The sequence below is a fragment of the Leucopleurus acutus genome, assembly GCF_964270905.1.
Source record: "Leucopleurus acutus genome assembly, chromosome: 8".
NCBI lineage: Eukaryota > Metazoa > Chordata > Mammalia > Artiodactyla > Delphinidae > Leucopleurus > Leucopleurus acutus.
This window is the reverse complement of record NC_139151.1, coordinates 70685261-70699171: the sequence shown is the minus strand read 5'-3', so window position 1 is coordinate 70699171 and position 13911 is coordinate 70685261. Positions and strand designations below refer to the sequence as shown.

The window sequence follows — 13911 nt, the reverse complement described above, 5'->3', positions numbered from 1 at the left end:
AGAACAAAGGTTTCTTAGAACACTGCTTCTGACAATGGATTGTGTGAGTTTCTCTGTCTTTAAGTGATCTATATTTGCTTTTGAGATCTTTTGTCACTGTGGTTAAGTATTATTTCAGTGACATATGATCCTATTTGACCAAGTGTTGATATTTTTGACAAACTTCCCAAATATCAAATTCTAAAGTTCTTTTGACCTCCAGCTAACTCTGGGATGCTTCAAAGGAACCAAGACACCTCAGAGAGCAATGTCAAACTAATTAGCTTATGTGGTATGATAAATTAATCAGTTGGCCAAAAAGTTCATTCAGTTTTAAAGTAAAAACAAAAGACACCACATTTTTCATTTTCACCAAGAACTTTATTTATTTTTAAAAAAATATTTAGGGACTTCCCTGGTGGCACAGTGGTTAAGAGTCCACCTGCCAATGCAGGGGACACGGGTTCGAGCCCTGGTCCAGGAAGATCCCACATGCCGCGGAGCAACTAAGCCTGTGCACCACAACTACTGAGCCTGCACTCTAGAGCCCACGAGCAATAACTACTGAAGCCTGTGCACCTAGAGCCTGTGCTCCACAAAAAGAGAAGCCACCACAATGAGAAGCCTGTGCACTGCAACAAAGAGTGGCCCCCCTCACCGCAACTAGAGAAAGCCTGCGTGCAGCAACGAAGATCCAATGCAGCCAAAAATAAACAAACAAATATTTATTTGGCCGTGTTGGGTCTTAGTTGTGGCACACAGGATTTTTAGTTGTGGCATATGGGATCTTTAGTTGCAACATGTGAACTCTTAGTTGGGGCATGTGGGATCTAGTTCCCTGACCAGGGATCGAACCTGGGTCCCCTGAATTGGGAGTGTGGAGTCTTAGCCACTGGACCACCAGGGAAGTTCCACCAAGAACTTTACTGAACGTATTCACTGTTTTGTTCCACTACCTTCTGCCATTTTTCAGGCAACTTCATAATTCCATCTTCCTAAAAATTTTATCTTTTTGAGCAAAGAACTGTTCCAGCTGCCTTTTACAGTATTCCAGGGAATTGAAATTCTTTCCATTAAGAGAATTTTGTAAAGACCGAAATAAATGGAAATCCAAAGGTGCCATGTCTGGTGAATATGGCAGATGAATCAGAATGTCCCAGCCAAACTGTAACAGTTTTTGTTTGGTCATCAAAGAAACACGCAGTCTTGTGTTATCCCGATGGAAGATTATGCATTTTCTGTTGACTAATTCCAGATGCTTTTTGTCGAGTGCTGCTTTCAGCTGGTCTAACTGGGAGAAGTACTTTTTGGAATTAATCATTTGGTTTTCTGGAAGGAGCTCATAATAGAGGACTCCCTTCCAATCCCACCATATATACAACATCACCTTCTTTGGATGAAGCCCGGCCTTTGGTGTGATTGATGGTGGTTTATTCCCCTTGCCCCATGATCTCTTCCATTTCACATTATTCTACAGTATACACTTTCCATTACCCATCACAATTTGTTTTAAAAACGGAACATTTTTGTTACGTTTTAGTAGAGAATCGCATGTGGAAATACGGTCAAGAAGGTTTTTTTCACTTATGAGGAACCCAAACATCAAAGCGATGAACATAACCAAATTGGTGGAAATGATTTTCAGTGCTTGATTTGGATATTCTGACTATGTAGGCTATCTTCCATGTGGTGTAACATTGACTGTTCTCAATTAATGTCTTGATTTGATTGTTGTCAACTTCAAATGGTCTACCTGACCACGGAGCATCGTACGGCGAGAAATCTCCAGCACAAAACTTTGCAAACCACTTTTGACACATTCAATCAGTCAAAGGTACTTTATCACAGTACCTTCTCCATACACTGCACAAATCTTTTTTTGCATTTTAGTTGTGTTTCTACCTTTCTTGAAATAATAAAGCATAATATGCCGAAACTGTTGCTTTTTTTTTCTCTTCAATATTAAAATGGCTACACAAAAATTCACCAGTTTTGATAAAGTTTTTTTAAAATGCACACTGATATGACAACTGTCACAATACAATCTAACAAAATTGTTTCGAATGAAATTAAAGACAACTAAGTGCTACTAGAGACAACCTATGGAAAAACCAAACGAACTTTTTGGCCAACCAATACTTGCAAAGCACTGGCAAGTAACTAGTGATGAACCTTATGTTATATTGTATGTATAAATGTCATTAATACAGATATTCCAAAATTTATATGAAATTACTAAAATCTGAGATATCCTGGTATAATGTTATCAATCATAATTCTAGTTATTATCGAAATATCCAAGTTCCTTGTCAACTGCATTGTAATCAGATCTTTAACCATGGCATTTTAAGTCCTGTCATTTATAAATAGTCATTGTTTTAGTCTGATGCTTTTATAAAAGGAAGATCTTCAAGATGATTCATAAAAAGGACTTTTTAACAAGTATAAGTTTCTGATAACTTTTAGATCATACCACTGAACTGGGTAAGAAATGACAAAACTCCAATGTAAAACCTGACTACTTCATCCAAATCAACAGGAATTACATGGGACTGAATGAATTTATAAATATGATTTATAACTTTATGACTTTTTTGGGGAAATATATTGGCTTTTCCTCTTTGTTTTCCAGAAAAACTTTTCCTCTATTATGCTATGACCTACAAGTTGATCAAGTATTCTTTTATAAACAAAAATAAAACATATTTTTTCCTCTCTACCTAATCCTTCCATATTTGGCTTCTCCACCTGGCTCTCCTATGGACTTGATGGTTTACTGTGACCAGATTACAACTAGTTATACTAATCACTGTTTTCTCTTTGAATTTAATTTATTTTTTATACAGCAGGTTCTTATTAGTTATCTATTAATCATTGTTTTAATTTGTTCTCTTTGTTCCTGAATTGTTTATGCTCTGTGTCTCTCTCTGCCGTACTATGACCTTATTAATGTTACTGACTATATTAATTATCCTGTCTAGTTTATAAGATTGTCTCTTACCCAATGTGTAACCAGGTCTTCAAAAAAATTAATGATGGCTAAAGGTCTTGAAACAGTTGATCATACACAAACACACACACAAATATATATATATATATATGTATATAAAAAACTCTACACAGGATAACTGTAACAGTGCAACTCTCGTATGAAAAGAAGCAACAAGAGAAAACATTTTCTAGGTCATAGCAGACTAGCAAGATAGGTGATCCAGAGAATTTTAGATTATTAACAGGTCCTAATCCAAAAATTTGAGTGGCCTATCAACAGAATCTTTGCCTGATCTAGGAATGAGCCTTCCTAGCACTGTGGGACAAAACTGATCATGAAATGCTTCCCAAATGTTGGTTGAATTTATGATCAAGGGGAAGCACTGTGAATGAAAAATGCTGCCCTATCAGTAAACAAAGGATGTTGCAGCCATCAAACCAGCAGCCATTGCAGCTACTCCCAACCGTGCACCCTGTGGGGATTCAGAATGGAGAAAAGAAGGATACTGGCCCTAGATAGTTAAGGTGCAAATCAAATGAATGATTTCAATGAGTCCAGTCTTGCATCTTCCTAGATGTAGAAAAGTGTTAAATTCATTAACTTGACATGTCTGGTTTCCCTTAACAGTTTCTTTAATTAACAGTAATCTTTTGATGTTCCAACTATCCAGTTTTTATTGCAAAACTCCGATACATCCTGGTTCCTCCCTTACCTCTTCGGAGCAGTCCCTCAGAGCAATCTGAGAGGCTATCTTCTAGGCTTAAGTCCTCAGAAAATCCGCCAAATAAAACATAATTCTCAACTTCTAGGTTGTGCACTTTTTCAGTTGACAATCTCAATAAATGCAGAAAAAGCTTTTGATGAAATTCAACATCCATTTATGATAAAAACTCTCCAGAAAGTGGGCATAGAGGGAACCTACCTCAACATAATAAAGGCCATATATGACAAACCCACAGCTAACATCATACTTAATGGTGAAAAGCTGAAACCATTCCCTCTAAGATCAGGAACAAGACAAGGCTGCCCACTCTTGCCACTTTTATTCAGCATAGTACTGGAAATCCTAGGCACAGCAATCAGACAAGAAAAAGAAATAAAAGAAATCCAAATTGGAAAGGAAGAAGTAAAACTGTCACTGTTTGCAGATGACATAACACTATACATAGAAAATCCTAAAGATGCCACCAGAAAACTACCAGAGCTCATCAATGAATTTGGTAAAGTTGCAGGATAAAAAATTAATATACAGAAATTGGTTGTATTTCTATACAGTAACAATGAAATATGAGAAAGAGAAATTAAAGAAACAACCCCATTTACCATCACATCAGAAAGAATAAAATACCTAGGAATAAACCTACTTAAGGTGGCAAAAGAACTGTACTGTGAAAACTATAAGATGCTAATAGAAGAAACTGAAGATGACACAAACAGATGGAAAGATATACCGTGTTCTTGAAGTGGAAGACTCCGTATTATTAAAGTGACTATACTTCCCAAGGCCATCTACAGATTCAATGCAATCCCTATCAAATCACCAATGTCATTTTTCACAGAACTAGAACAAATAATTTTAAAATTTGTATGGCCCCAAATAGCCAAAACAATTTTAAGAACAGAGCTGGAGGAATCACACTCCCTGACTTCAGACTATACTACAAAGCTACAGTAATCAAAACTGTATGGTACTGGCACAAAAACAGACAGAAATCAATGGAACGGGATAGAAAGCCCAGAAATAATCCCATGCACTTATGGTCAATTAATCTATGATGAAAGAGGCAAGAATATACAATGGAGAAAAGACCACTAATTTCAAGAAGTGGTGCTTGGAAAACTGGACAACTACATGCATAAGAATGAAATTAGGACATTCTCTAATACGATATACAAATATAAACTCAAAATGCATTAAAGACATAAATGTAAGACCATATACTACAAAACTCCTAGAGGAAAACACAGGCCAAACACTCTTTGACACAAATCGCAGCATTATTTTTTTGGATTCGTCTCCTAGAGTAATGGAAATAAAACAAAAATAAACAAATGGAACCTAATTGAACTTAAAAGCTTTTGCAGAGCAAACGAAACCATAAGCAAAATGAAAAGACAACCTATGGAATGAGAGAAAATATTTGCAAATGATGCAACCAACAAGGCATTAATTTCCAAAATATACAAATAGTTCATATAGCTCAATACCCAAAACAAAACAAACAAAAACAACCCAACCCAATCAACATACGAGTAGAAGACCTAAATAGACATTTCTCCAAAGAAGACAAACAGATGGCCAACAGGCACATGAAACAATGCTCAATATCACTAATTACTAGAGAAATGCAAATCAAAACTACAAGGAGGTATCACCTCACACTGATCAGAATGGTCATCATCAAAAAGTCTACAAATAATAAATAATGGAGGGGGGTGTGGAGAAAAAGGATCCCTCCGATGCTGTTGGTGTGAATGTAAATTGGTGCGGCCACTATGGAAAACAGTATGGATGTTCCTTAAAAGACTAAGTGTTACCACATGATCCAGCAATCCCACTTCTGGTCATATATCTAGAGAAAACTAAATCAAAAAGATATATGCATCCCAATGTTCATAGCAGCAGCATTTACAACAGCCAAGACATGGAAGCAACCTAAATGTCCATCAACAGGTGAATGGATAAAGAAGAAGTGGTACACACACACACACACACACAATGAAATACTACTTAGCCATAAAAAGGAATGAAATAATGCCATTTGCAGCAACATGGATGGACCCAGAGAGTATCATACTAAGTGAAGTCAGACAGAGAGACATAAATATTATGGTATCACTTACATGTGAAATCTAAAAATTATGATACAAATGAACTTATTTACAAAACAGAAACAGACTTACATAGAAAACAAACTTATGGTTACCAAAGGGGAAAGGAGGTGGGAGGGATAAATTTGGAATTTTGGGTTAACAAACTACTATATATATATAATAGATAAACAACAAGGTCCTACTATATAGCACAGGGAACTATATTCAAGATCTTATAATAAACTATAATGGAAAAGAATCTGAAAAAGAATATCAATCTATCTATATATATGCATAACTGAATCACTTCACTGTATACCTGAAACTAATACAACATTGTAAATCAATTATACCTCAATTAAGAAAAAAAAAACCAACTGAAAAAAAAGGGAAATTGTTCACTGAGTGAAAGTGAGATTAAATTTGACTTTGCAAAGCAATCTTAACCAATTATCTGTGTATATAGTAAATAACAAATCACCCTATTGTGAAATCATGACACATTCTCCATACCCAAAGATGATACTCCTGAAAAGGTTCAAGCATTAATGCTTATTGCCTTACATGTTATTAGCACAAAAGCAAATCAATAATTCAGTAGTTTGTTCCTTTATTGCAGAAGACACCTCATAACAAGATTTGAATATACATAATGGCATCAAGTTATTCTAAGATGATAGTATTATACTGGTCTATCGTACTTTCTCAGCTGGTTCTCCCTGTGACCAATAAAATACTCAGTGGCTAGGATTAGGAATGTACTTTGGGGCCACAAAACAGTATGAATCTAAACAGCCTACGTAAAAGATCAAAGCTATGATCTTTGCACTTGTTAGCAAAGAATTTAACGTACGCTATGCCTATTGATCGGCAGCCAAATTTTTTTTTTAATTCTTCAATTTGTTCTCCACTCACCCCCGCCCTGTTTTATTGAGATACAATTGACTATTGGTAGCTAAATTTCATACATTTTATGTTAGGGTGTTTCTTCCTAGGTACTTAAAGAAATGTGATCCTACTAGGTTGAGCATACCCTTAAACTATTACTTTATATATCCTTAGCAAAATCTTTTATTTGCATGAACCAAGAGAAACTTCAGACTACTTTCTATGACAAATCACAAATTATTGGGAAATCTGGATTAATGTGATATTATACAAATGCTTCCTTTGTATAGGGCTTAACATCTTACATGATCTCTCCCTATGCCCAAATCTACTGTTCTAGTCTGGCTAACTCTTAATCCCCTCAGATTCAGATCAATTCTATTTCTGGGAAGCTTTCTTGTGCTGCTAAGCCAGAGTGAGCTTCCCTTGCCTGTTGATTCCACAGCATTATGTGCATAGCTCTTCCATAGCAATTATAATTCTATATTGTCATTATCTGGTTTCCTCCAGCACATGATAGCTCCAAACTTATGTTACTGATCTACGTGACCCCCCCACCCACGACCTAGTACAGTGCCTGGCATGTAGTAGTCAACAGCTGTTGGTAAAATGCATTCCCATACAAATAAAAAACAAAGGGCAGAACTTATTTCTAAAGAGCTTAAAAGAGAAAAAAGTTTTCCTTTTTCTTCCACATCAGGTTTGCAGAAAGATTACTGGGACAGTGTTAGGAAAATAAATGTACTTGCTTACAAAAAAAAATCAGTATTTAGAGATCACTGTATTTGCATGTAAAAATTAATTGCTAGGAACAAGAGTTTTTTCCAACACGTGATGTTTCCTGGCACCTATATTTTATATCTTCTATTACGTTAATCGAACTTAAAAAGATTTCAAAATATACTGAACATTTTTAAAATTAAGTTTTTGACAAAGGCTATTCCCTTGGCTACTACTTCAAGGGCTGGAAGGAACTATAAAATATGAAAGACCTACCAAATGGTCTGACCAGAACTACCTTGTATCAAATTATCAGGCTAACAGATGGCAAATCATGAACTTTCACGTTTTCTTTCTTCCACGAGAGTCTCCTCAAACCAAATTTTTTCTCTATGCAGTCTCTAAACATTACCACCCAGTGGCACTGAGAATCCTAGAAGCAGCTCAGTGAGGTCAGCTATATTTCCTAAAGCCTAAAGTAGTCATGCAGAACAGTAAAATGGGATCCAAGTGTATTCATTCCTTCTCACTTAACATACATAAAAAAGGGCATTATTTTCACAGAAAAGGTAAAAATGTATTCTGTCTGATGCTTACCTTTCCTGCACCCATAAGTCTCAAGAACTTTTGTTTTCTTTCTTCATTACCTAAGTCTGCTGCCTCCCAATTGCTAGATCCAAGCTGGAAAAGAAATTAGCCAATTAATCTTTTTTGCATAGTAATAAATATTTAAAAATTTAGAGTCTACCAGTAAATCCCAAGCTTTTTCCCCCTGTCAGTTTTCACTATAAACTGGACTCACTCTTGCTTAGGAAGTTAAGCATATGCATAATATTCGAATTAGAATATACTCCTTTTCTGTTACCTTAAGGGAAAGTCCTTTAGTTCTTTTGCAGCCAGAGATCTGGTTTTCAAAAGTTTATACTATAAGAATTACCTGGAGGGCTGGTTAAAACACAAACTGCTGGGCTACACCTCAAGAGTTTCAAACTTAGCAGATCTGGGGTGGGGCTTGAAGATTTATTTCACTTCTAACAAATTCCTAAGAGATGCTGATGCTGCTGATGTAGGGTACCACACTTTGAGACCTACTGCTTTAGAGCCTTGCAGGGCCCTAGGGTACCTAATACTTTGAACCCAGGAGGCTGCTACAGCTGTTAACTGAACTTAAAACTCTGGTTATATTGATATTCTAAAGAACAGTACAATATCAGAGTCAACTGGACCCAATTTTAGTTTCTTTTTTGAACACTTTCCTTATTTGTAAGGACTGATGTGTGAGGACTTTTTTTTTAATATTTATTTGGTTGGGCCCAGTCTTAGTTGTGGCAGGCTGCCTCCTTAGCTACTGCATGCGAACTCTTAGTTGTGGCATGCATGTGGGATCTAGTTCCCTGACCAGGGATTAAACCCAGGCCCCGGGCATTGGGAGTGCAAAGTCTTAACCACTGTGCCACCAGGGAAGTACCTGTTAGGACTTTTATTCTTACTTAAAGGTCTTCCAAAGAACAAAGAGAAAATTTACTAATTTTTTTAAAAAAAAGAATAGAACTCATTCTATCTTGTAATTATCAAATGGGTCTATTGAACCCTTTTATAAATCTAATATATATTATGGAATCCTAGCGATATTTTTCCCTACATATTGAAACAAATTTAAGAATTATTTCATTATAATTCATTAATCATTCCCAAATATGCTAAAAATGACTAAAATAATAAGATAGAAAAGTTTTCTCATCGTGTTGTCCAAAGTGCTGCATCATCTTTCAAGAAGACATCACCCCTCTGTTGTATGCTTCTAGCTCTTTGGACCCAGCTGAAAATTTTAATTTCTACTCATGACAACCGAGTAAAAAACTGAAAACTGACAGAAGGCATTTCACAATTATTAGACGAATAACAAGGTGAATGCAAAATGACAGGTAGTGTCTAAACTAATGATAATGGCAAACTTAACTGCAATTAAACGAGTTTTTGGATGATGAAATACTAGATAACTTTTCTCCAACCGGCAGTCAATGAGAGACAAAATAACAAAAATATATGGTACTTTCATCTAGAAAGCCATTCAATAGGAAGAACTTCATCTTGCAATATTTTGCAATATTGCTACAACAGCCTGGACCATCCCGTTTTTCTAAAGAGGTATGTGACTATTTAATATCATCTTTTATGATATTTGTACACCAAAATTTACTTGATATGGTTTGTAAGTGGACAAGTACCGAGGGCAGGTGACTAGAAGGAATATAGAAATGAAAAACATTCATTGGATTGATCATTCTAATTGAGTTTATAATCTAAAAATGAAAATGTTTTGCAATTATAGAGCAAAGACGACAAACCCCGTTTGACACAAAACTATGAGCAATGAAAACACTTCAAAAAAATTCTTCAAGTATCATATTTTAATGATGCAAATCCAAGAACTAAAATAAAGCTAAAATCTATTAGAAACATATTTGAAATCTGAAATTATATGTTTCAGCTTCACACATGACAACTGATAAGCTGTTAGCTATATTCAGAAAATGCTGAACATTTTGGGTATATATATAGTGAAAAATCAAGAAAACTAGGTTTGCTATGGTTCAGTTCATATCAAAATTTCTAATAAAGTTGTTTTTACTATCCTTTTATTCTTCTGAATATTATTCATAAAAGACTAATAGAATAATACATATATCAAACAATGATGACCATCCCTCCTGGGCATATGAGAGTTGAAGTATTTGTACCATACTGGACACCCACTTATGGCTATTCCTTTTGGCTACCTAAGTTCCAAATCTCTACTTCTTTCCATCTGACAGTTCATATTTTTTCATAGACTAGTTAGTTCTTAACTGTTTCTGGCTCAATATAGTTAAAACAAAACAAAAAACCAAAAAACAAAGTACCAGTGAGGCTTAAGTTCTGATTCTCACTAAATCACTGTTCCCTGGACCTGGCATAGAGTAGCAAGTACCTTGCTCAAGTGCTGCATTCTAAAAATCACATGGGTGCCTGATACATTCTTAAAGATTCTCCAACAGTTACTAAAATTAACCTCCCCATTCCTCTTACTTCCTGAAAGATAGCTTTCAATTCTCCCCTCCAATCAAACCAATGAAACCATTTTTAAGTTGGCTTCATCCTTAATACCCTTATTATAGAACAGCAGTCAATTTACCTCCTCCTCAGTACACCCTGTAGTAACTCTTAGAATTTATTTCTACCATTGTCAGCGTTTTCCTACAACTGGATTCAATGATTTGTTACCCCCATTAAATGTGTGAGGTCAGTGGGCAAAGAAAACTTTGATTATCTTTTACATGCAGAGGTTTATTAGAAATTGCTGACCAACTACACACTATAATTGGGTTATTTTCTAAACGTAGACATATATTTAAAAAACAAATATATTATATTCTGGGGCTTCCCTGGTGGCGCAGTGGTTAAGAATCCGCCTGCCAATGCAGGGGACACGGGTTCGAGCCCTGGTCTGGGAAGATCCCACATGCCGTAGGGCAACTAAGCCCGTGCGCCACAACTACTGAGCCTGCGCTCTAGAGCTTGTGAGCCACAACTACTGCAGCCTGTGCCCCTAGAGCCCGTGCTCTGCAACAAGAGAAGCCACTGCAATGAGAAGCCCTTGCACCGCAACGAAGAGTAGACCCCGCTCTCCACAACTAGAGAAAGCCCGCGCACAGCAACAAAGACCCAACGTAGCCAATAAATAGAATAAATCTATTAAAAATATATATTATGCTTAAAAGATTAAAAACACAAGCACTTAAAGATAACTCCCAATTACCAACAAAAATAAAATTAATATTAAAGAAACTGACTAAAAAAAAAAATCACCGTCAAGGGACAAGTTACTACTGTATTGCACTAAAATATAGAATTAGCAACATAATCCTTTTCAGATAACGTGTGAAGGTCCTAGGACCTAATCTTGAATTGCAACTGTAACCACCTCTTTTAAAGAAAATGCTTATAGGATTGGAAAAGGTCTTAAAGGTCATCTAGTTTAAACTGATCCCATCAAAAGCTGTAGAGATTTAATTACTTAATCCCTTTAACTTTGTTAAATTACCTAACATTACCTAGAGTTTTGTGTCAAAAAGATTATTTCTTTGATTCTAGCAAAACAGGTGCTTGACATTCTAGCAATCAAGTCACAGTTAAATACCAGGAGGAAAACAATGTAATAGTTTTTAAAAGGGCACCCAAGTTACTCAAAAGCCTAGATACATTCCTGGTAGGTACTGGCCTACCACATTAACAAGAAAAGATCTCAAAACCAGTTGTAGGGAGGAACAGCAGGAATGAATAAATCTCACTATATAACTATTTGTCCCCAAATCTTTACTGATTACTAATCTTTCTGCACAGCTAAAATCAATTTCAGTAAAGAGCCTTACTATTCTGGACCTAACCCCACCACTTACCCGAAGAGGGATGAGTCTTAACATCATCTCATTTGCTACAACTGATGCACTAACAGTGTTCAGTGAGCTTTCTATAGTTCGCAAAGTAAAATATTATGAAAGGAACTCAACTGCACTATAGAAAATAAACTCTACACATTCAGAAATTGACAGCACTTTAAACAACCTAAAGAAAACCAGATGTCCTCCCTTCTTCACTCTTAACTATGACCTCTCCATCGCCCCCCCCCCCGTTTCCCCATCAACGTTTCCATGGCATTTATCCATTGTATGAAGGACCCAGTTTTACGTTTACTGGTTACTGCAGCATCCATGACACCGCGCTAGGGGCTAGTACAAACACACAAAAGGCCTAGGATAAACACCACAGTTATTCATCTTTGAATTCCCAACACCTGGCACAGCAGTAAATATTTAATGGTTTACTTTAAGGAATGAATGCTTTGCAATTTAAACTGGCAACTGTAGGGGGAGGGAGGAGAGGGAAGAGAGGTACTTGACATCGAAACGGGCTTCTACGTCTCAACGTATTAGGCCTCAGTACGGAGCGCCAGAACCAAATTATTCCCCTGGTACCATTTTTCTGTTCAATATTTTATTGGTTTACTCTTAATAGTACAGTTAAGTTTAACTCTTAACAGTACATTGCAAAAATAATCCCGGCCAGAAAAATCTGTCCAAATTTGCATGAACATCTTGACTTTATCACAGCAGCATTTTAAGCCTAAAACAGGGAGGATCTTGCCGTTTCTACTGAATAGAAAGGCCCCATAAAGAAGCTTCATCAGCCCACGAACAGGCAAACATGGTCCCTTGACTAAGCTCTTTCACTTCTCAACCATTCAGGATTTCCTTCCTCGATTCCCCTTCCTACGCAGGCCTCCGGCTCTTAGCATGCGGACCTCTTCAAACATTCCAACTCAAATTAAGCAAAAGGGATATCTCCCATTCTTCTGGGTCCTTCCCCTCGGCCCTCCCCCTTCAGGTCACCTCAGACGCTTCCTCCGTCTTCATCCACCCTTCCCGGCCTACCCCAGCCTTTAGTAGGCCTCAACCCTCCACCACTCCGCCATTGTTATTTACATCGTCGTCTGGGGAGGCTGAACGCTTCACCCCGTGCGGATGGGACTCTCTGGCAGCACTCATCGTTGCGGAGACCCCAACGGGAAATGCCGAACCCACTCGCCGTTCTCCTCAGCCGCAGCGCCAGCAGCCTGCAGTCCGCCACCAGCCCAAGGAGCGCCACTCCACAACGCAGAGCCTCTCCGGGTCTTCTCCGCCACTGTCGTCACCGCCGCGTGCGCTCTCCACCCCGGAGCACTCTGGGAGTTGTAGTTTTCTGGTTCACCACATACCGCCTGAACAAAGGGGACGGAGGGTTGACTAAAACTACAAATCCCAGGAAGCACAGCGGCGCAGCTCGCGCTGTGTGGCGGGAGTGCCCGCCGAAGCTGCGTCTTCCTCGGCTGGTGGAGGGAGCTTTTCGTCGGGTGGATATGGCGGTGATCCTTGTGCTCAAGCTTCGTCGCTACAGAAAGAGACTTAGGCTGGCTTTTCGCATTTTCCTGTGAGACGCTGCCCCATTGACAAATGCATTCGTTATAGTTAAGCACCTAGGTTTAAAGGTAATGTTTGAGGCTTATTGAATCCTCACGAGTACAGTCACCGCAAGACAAAAACCGTTCAGAAAAAAATATGGCTCCTACCGTTTCCCCCGTGGTGTTCTCTATTGCTCGTAGGTGATTTCTAAATCGGTGGGGCAGCTTTTAAAAAACTCCCGCCAAACATTTTCCCGCTTTCTCATTGTCACTGAAATGAGTTCATATTGGTGATAAATGCCACTTAATTGGCCATTATTGTAACCAAGGTTCATATGAGGGAATCCTGTAAGCTTTCCATGCGGCTTTCTGTGAAGTGGGAGTGACCCTCTTCAACCTCGCTGCTGGTATGTAGGCTTTGTACTTTGGGGGCCTTTTCAAAGTGAAGTCCATCTCTGCGAAAAAGCCCTGTATCTTTTTCTTTTCTTTTTAAGAAATATTTACTTTAAAAAAAATTGAGGTGAAATTAACATTATACAAA

The 13911-nt window shown here is 37.6% G+C and overlaps 1 protein-coding gene across 2 annotated transcripts in view; it reads right to left on the bottom strand.

Moving 5' to 3' along the window:
* LOC309965576 (small acidic protein) overlaps window positions 1-13114 on the bottom strand; it is a 29814-nt gene extending 16700 nt beyond the window's left edge. The window contains exons 1-2 of one of the 2 annotated variants that reach the window (XM_082845127.1): window positions 12916-13114; window positions 7991-8074 (exon numbers count right to left, since the gene is read on the bottom strand). In XM_082845127.1, the coding sequence (XP_082701253.1) occupies window positions 7991-8074; window positions 12916-12978 (147 nt within the window). In that variant the 5' untranslated portion in view covers window positions 12979-13114. The remainder of the gene's footprint in view (window positions 1-7990; window positions 8075-12915) is intronic. The other variant, XM_082845128.1, reaches the window with a different exon arrangement.
* Window positions 13115-13911: the final 797 nt, after the last annotated feature.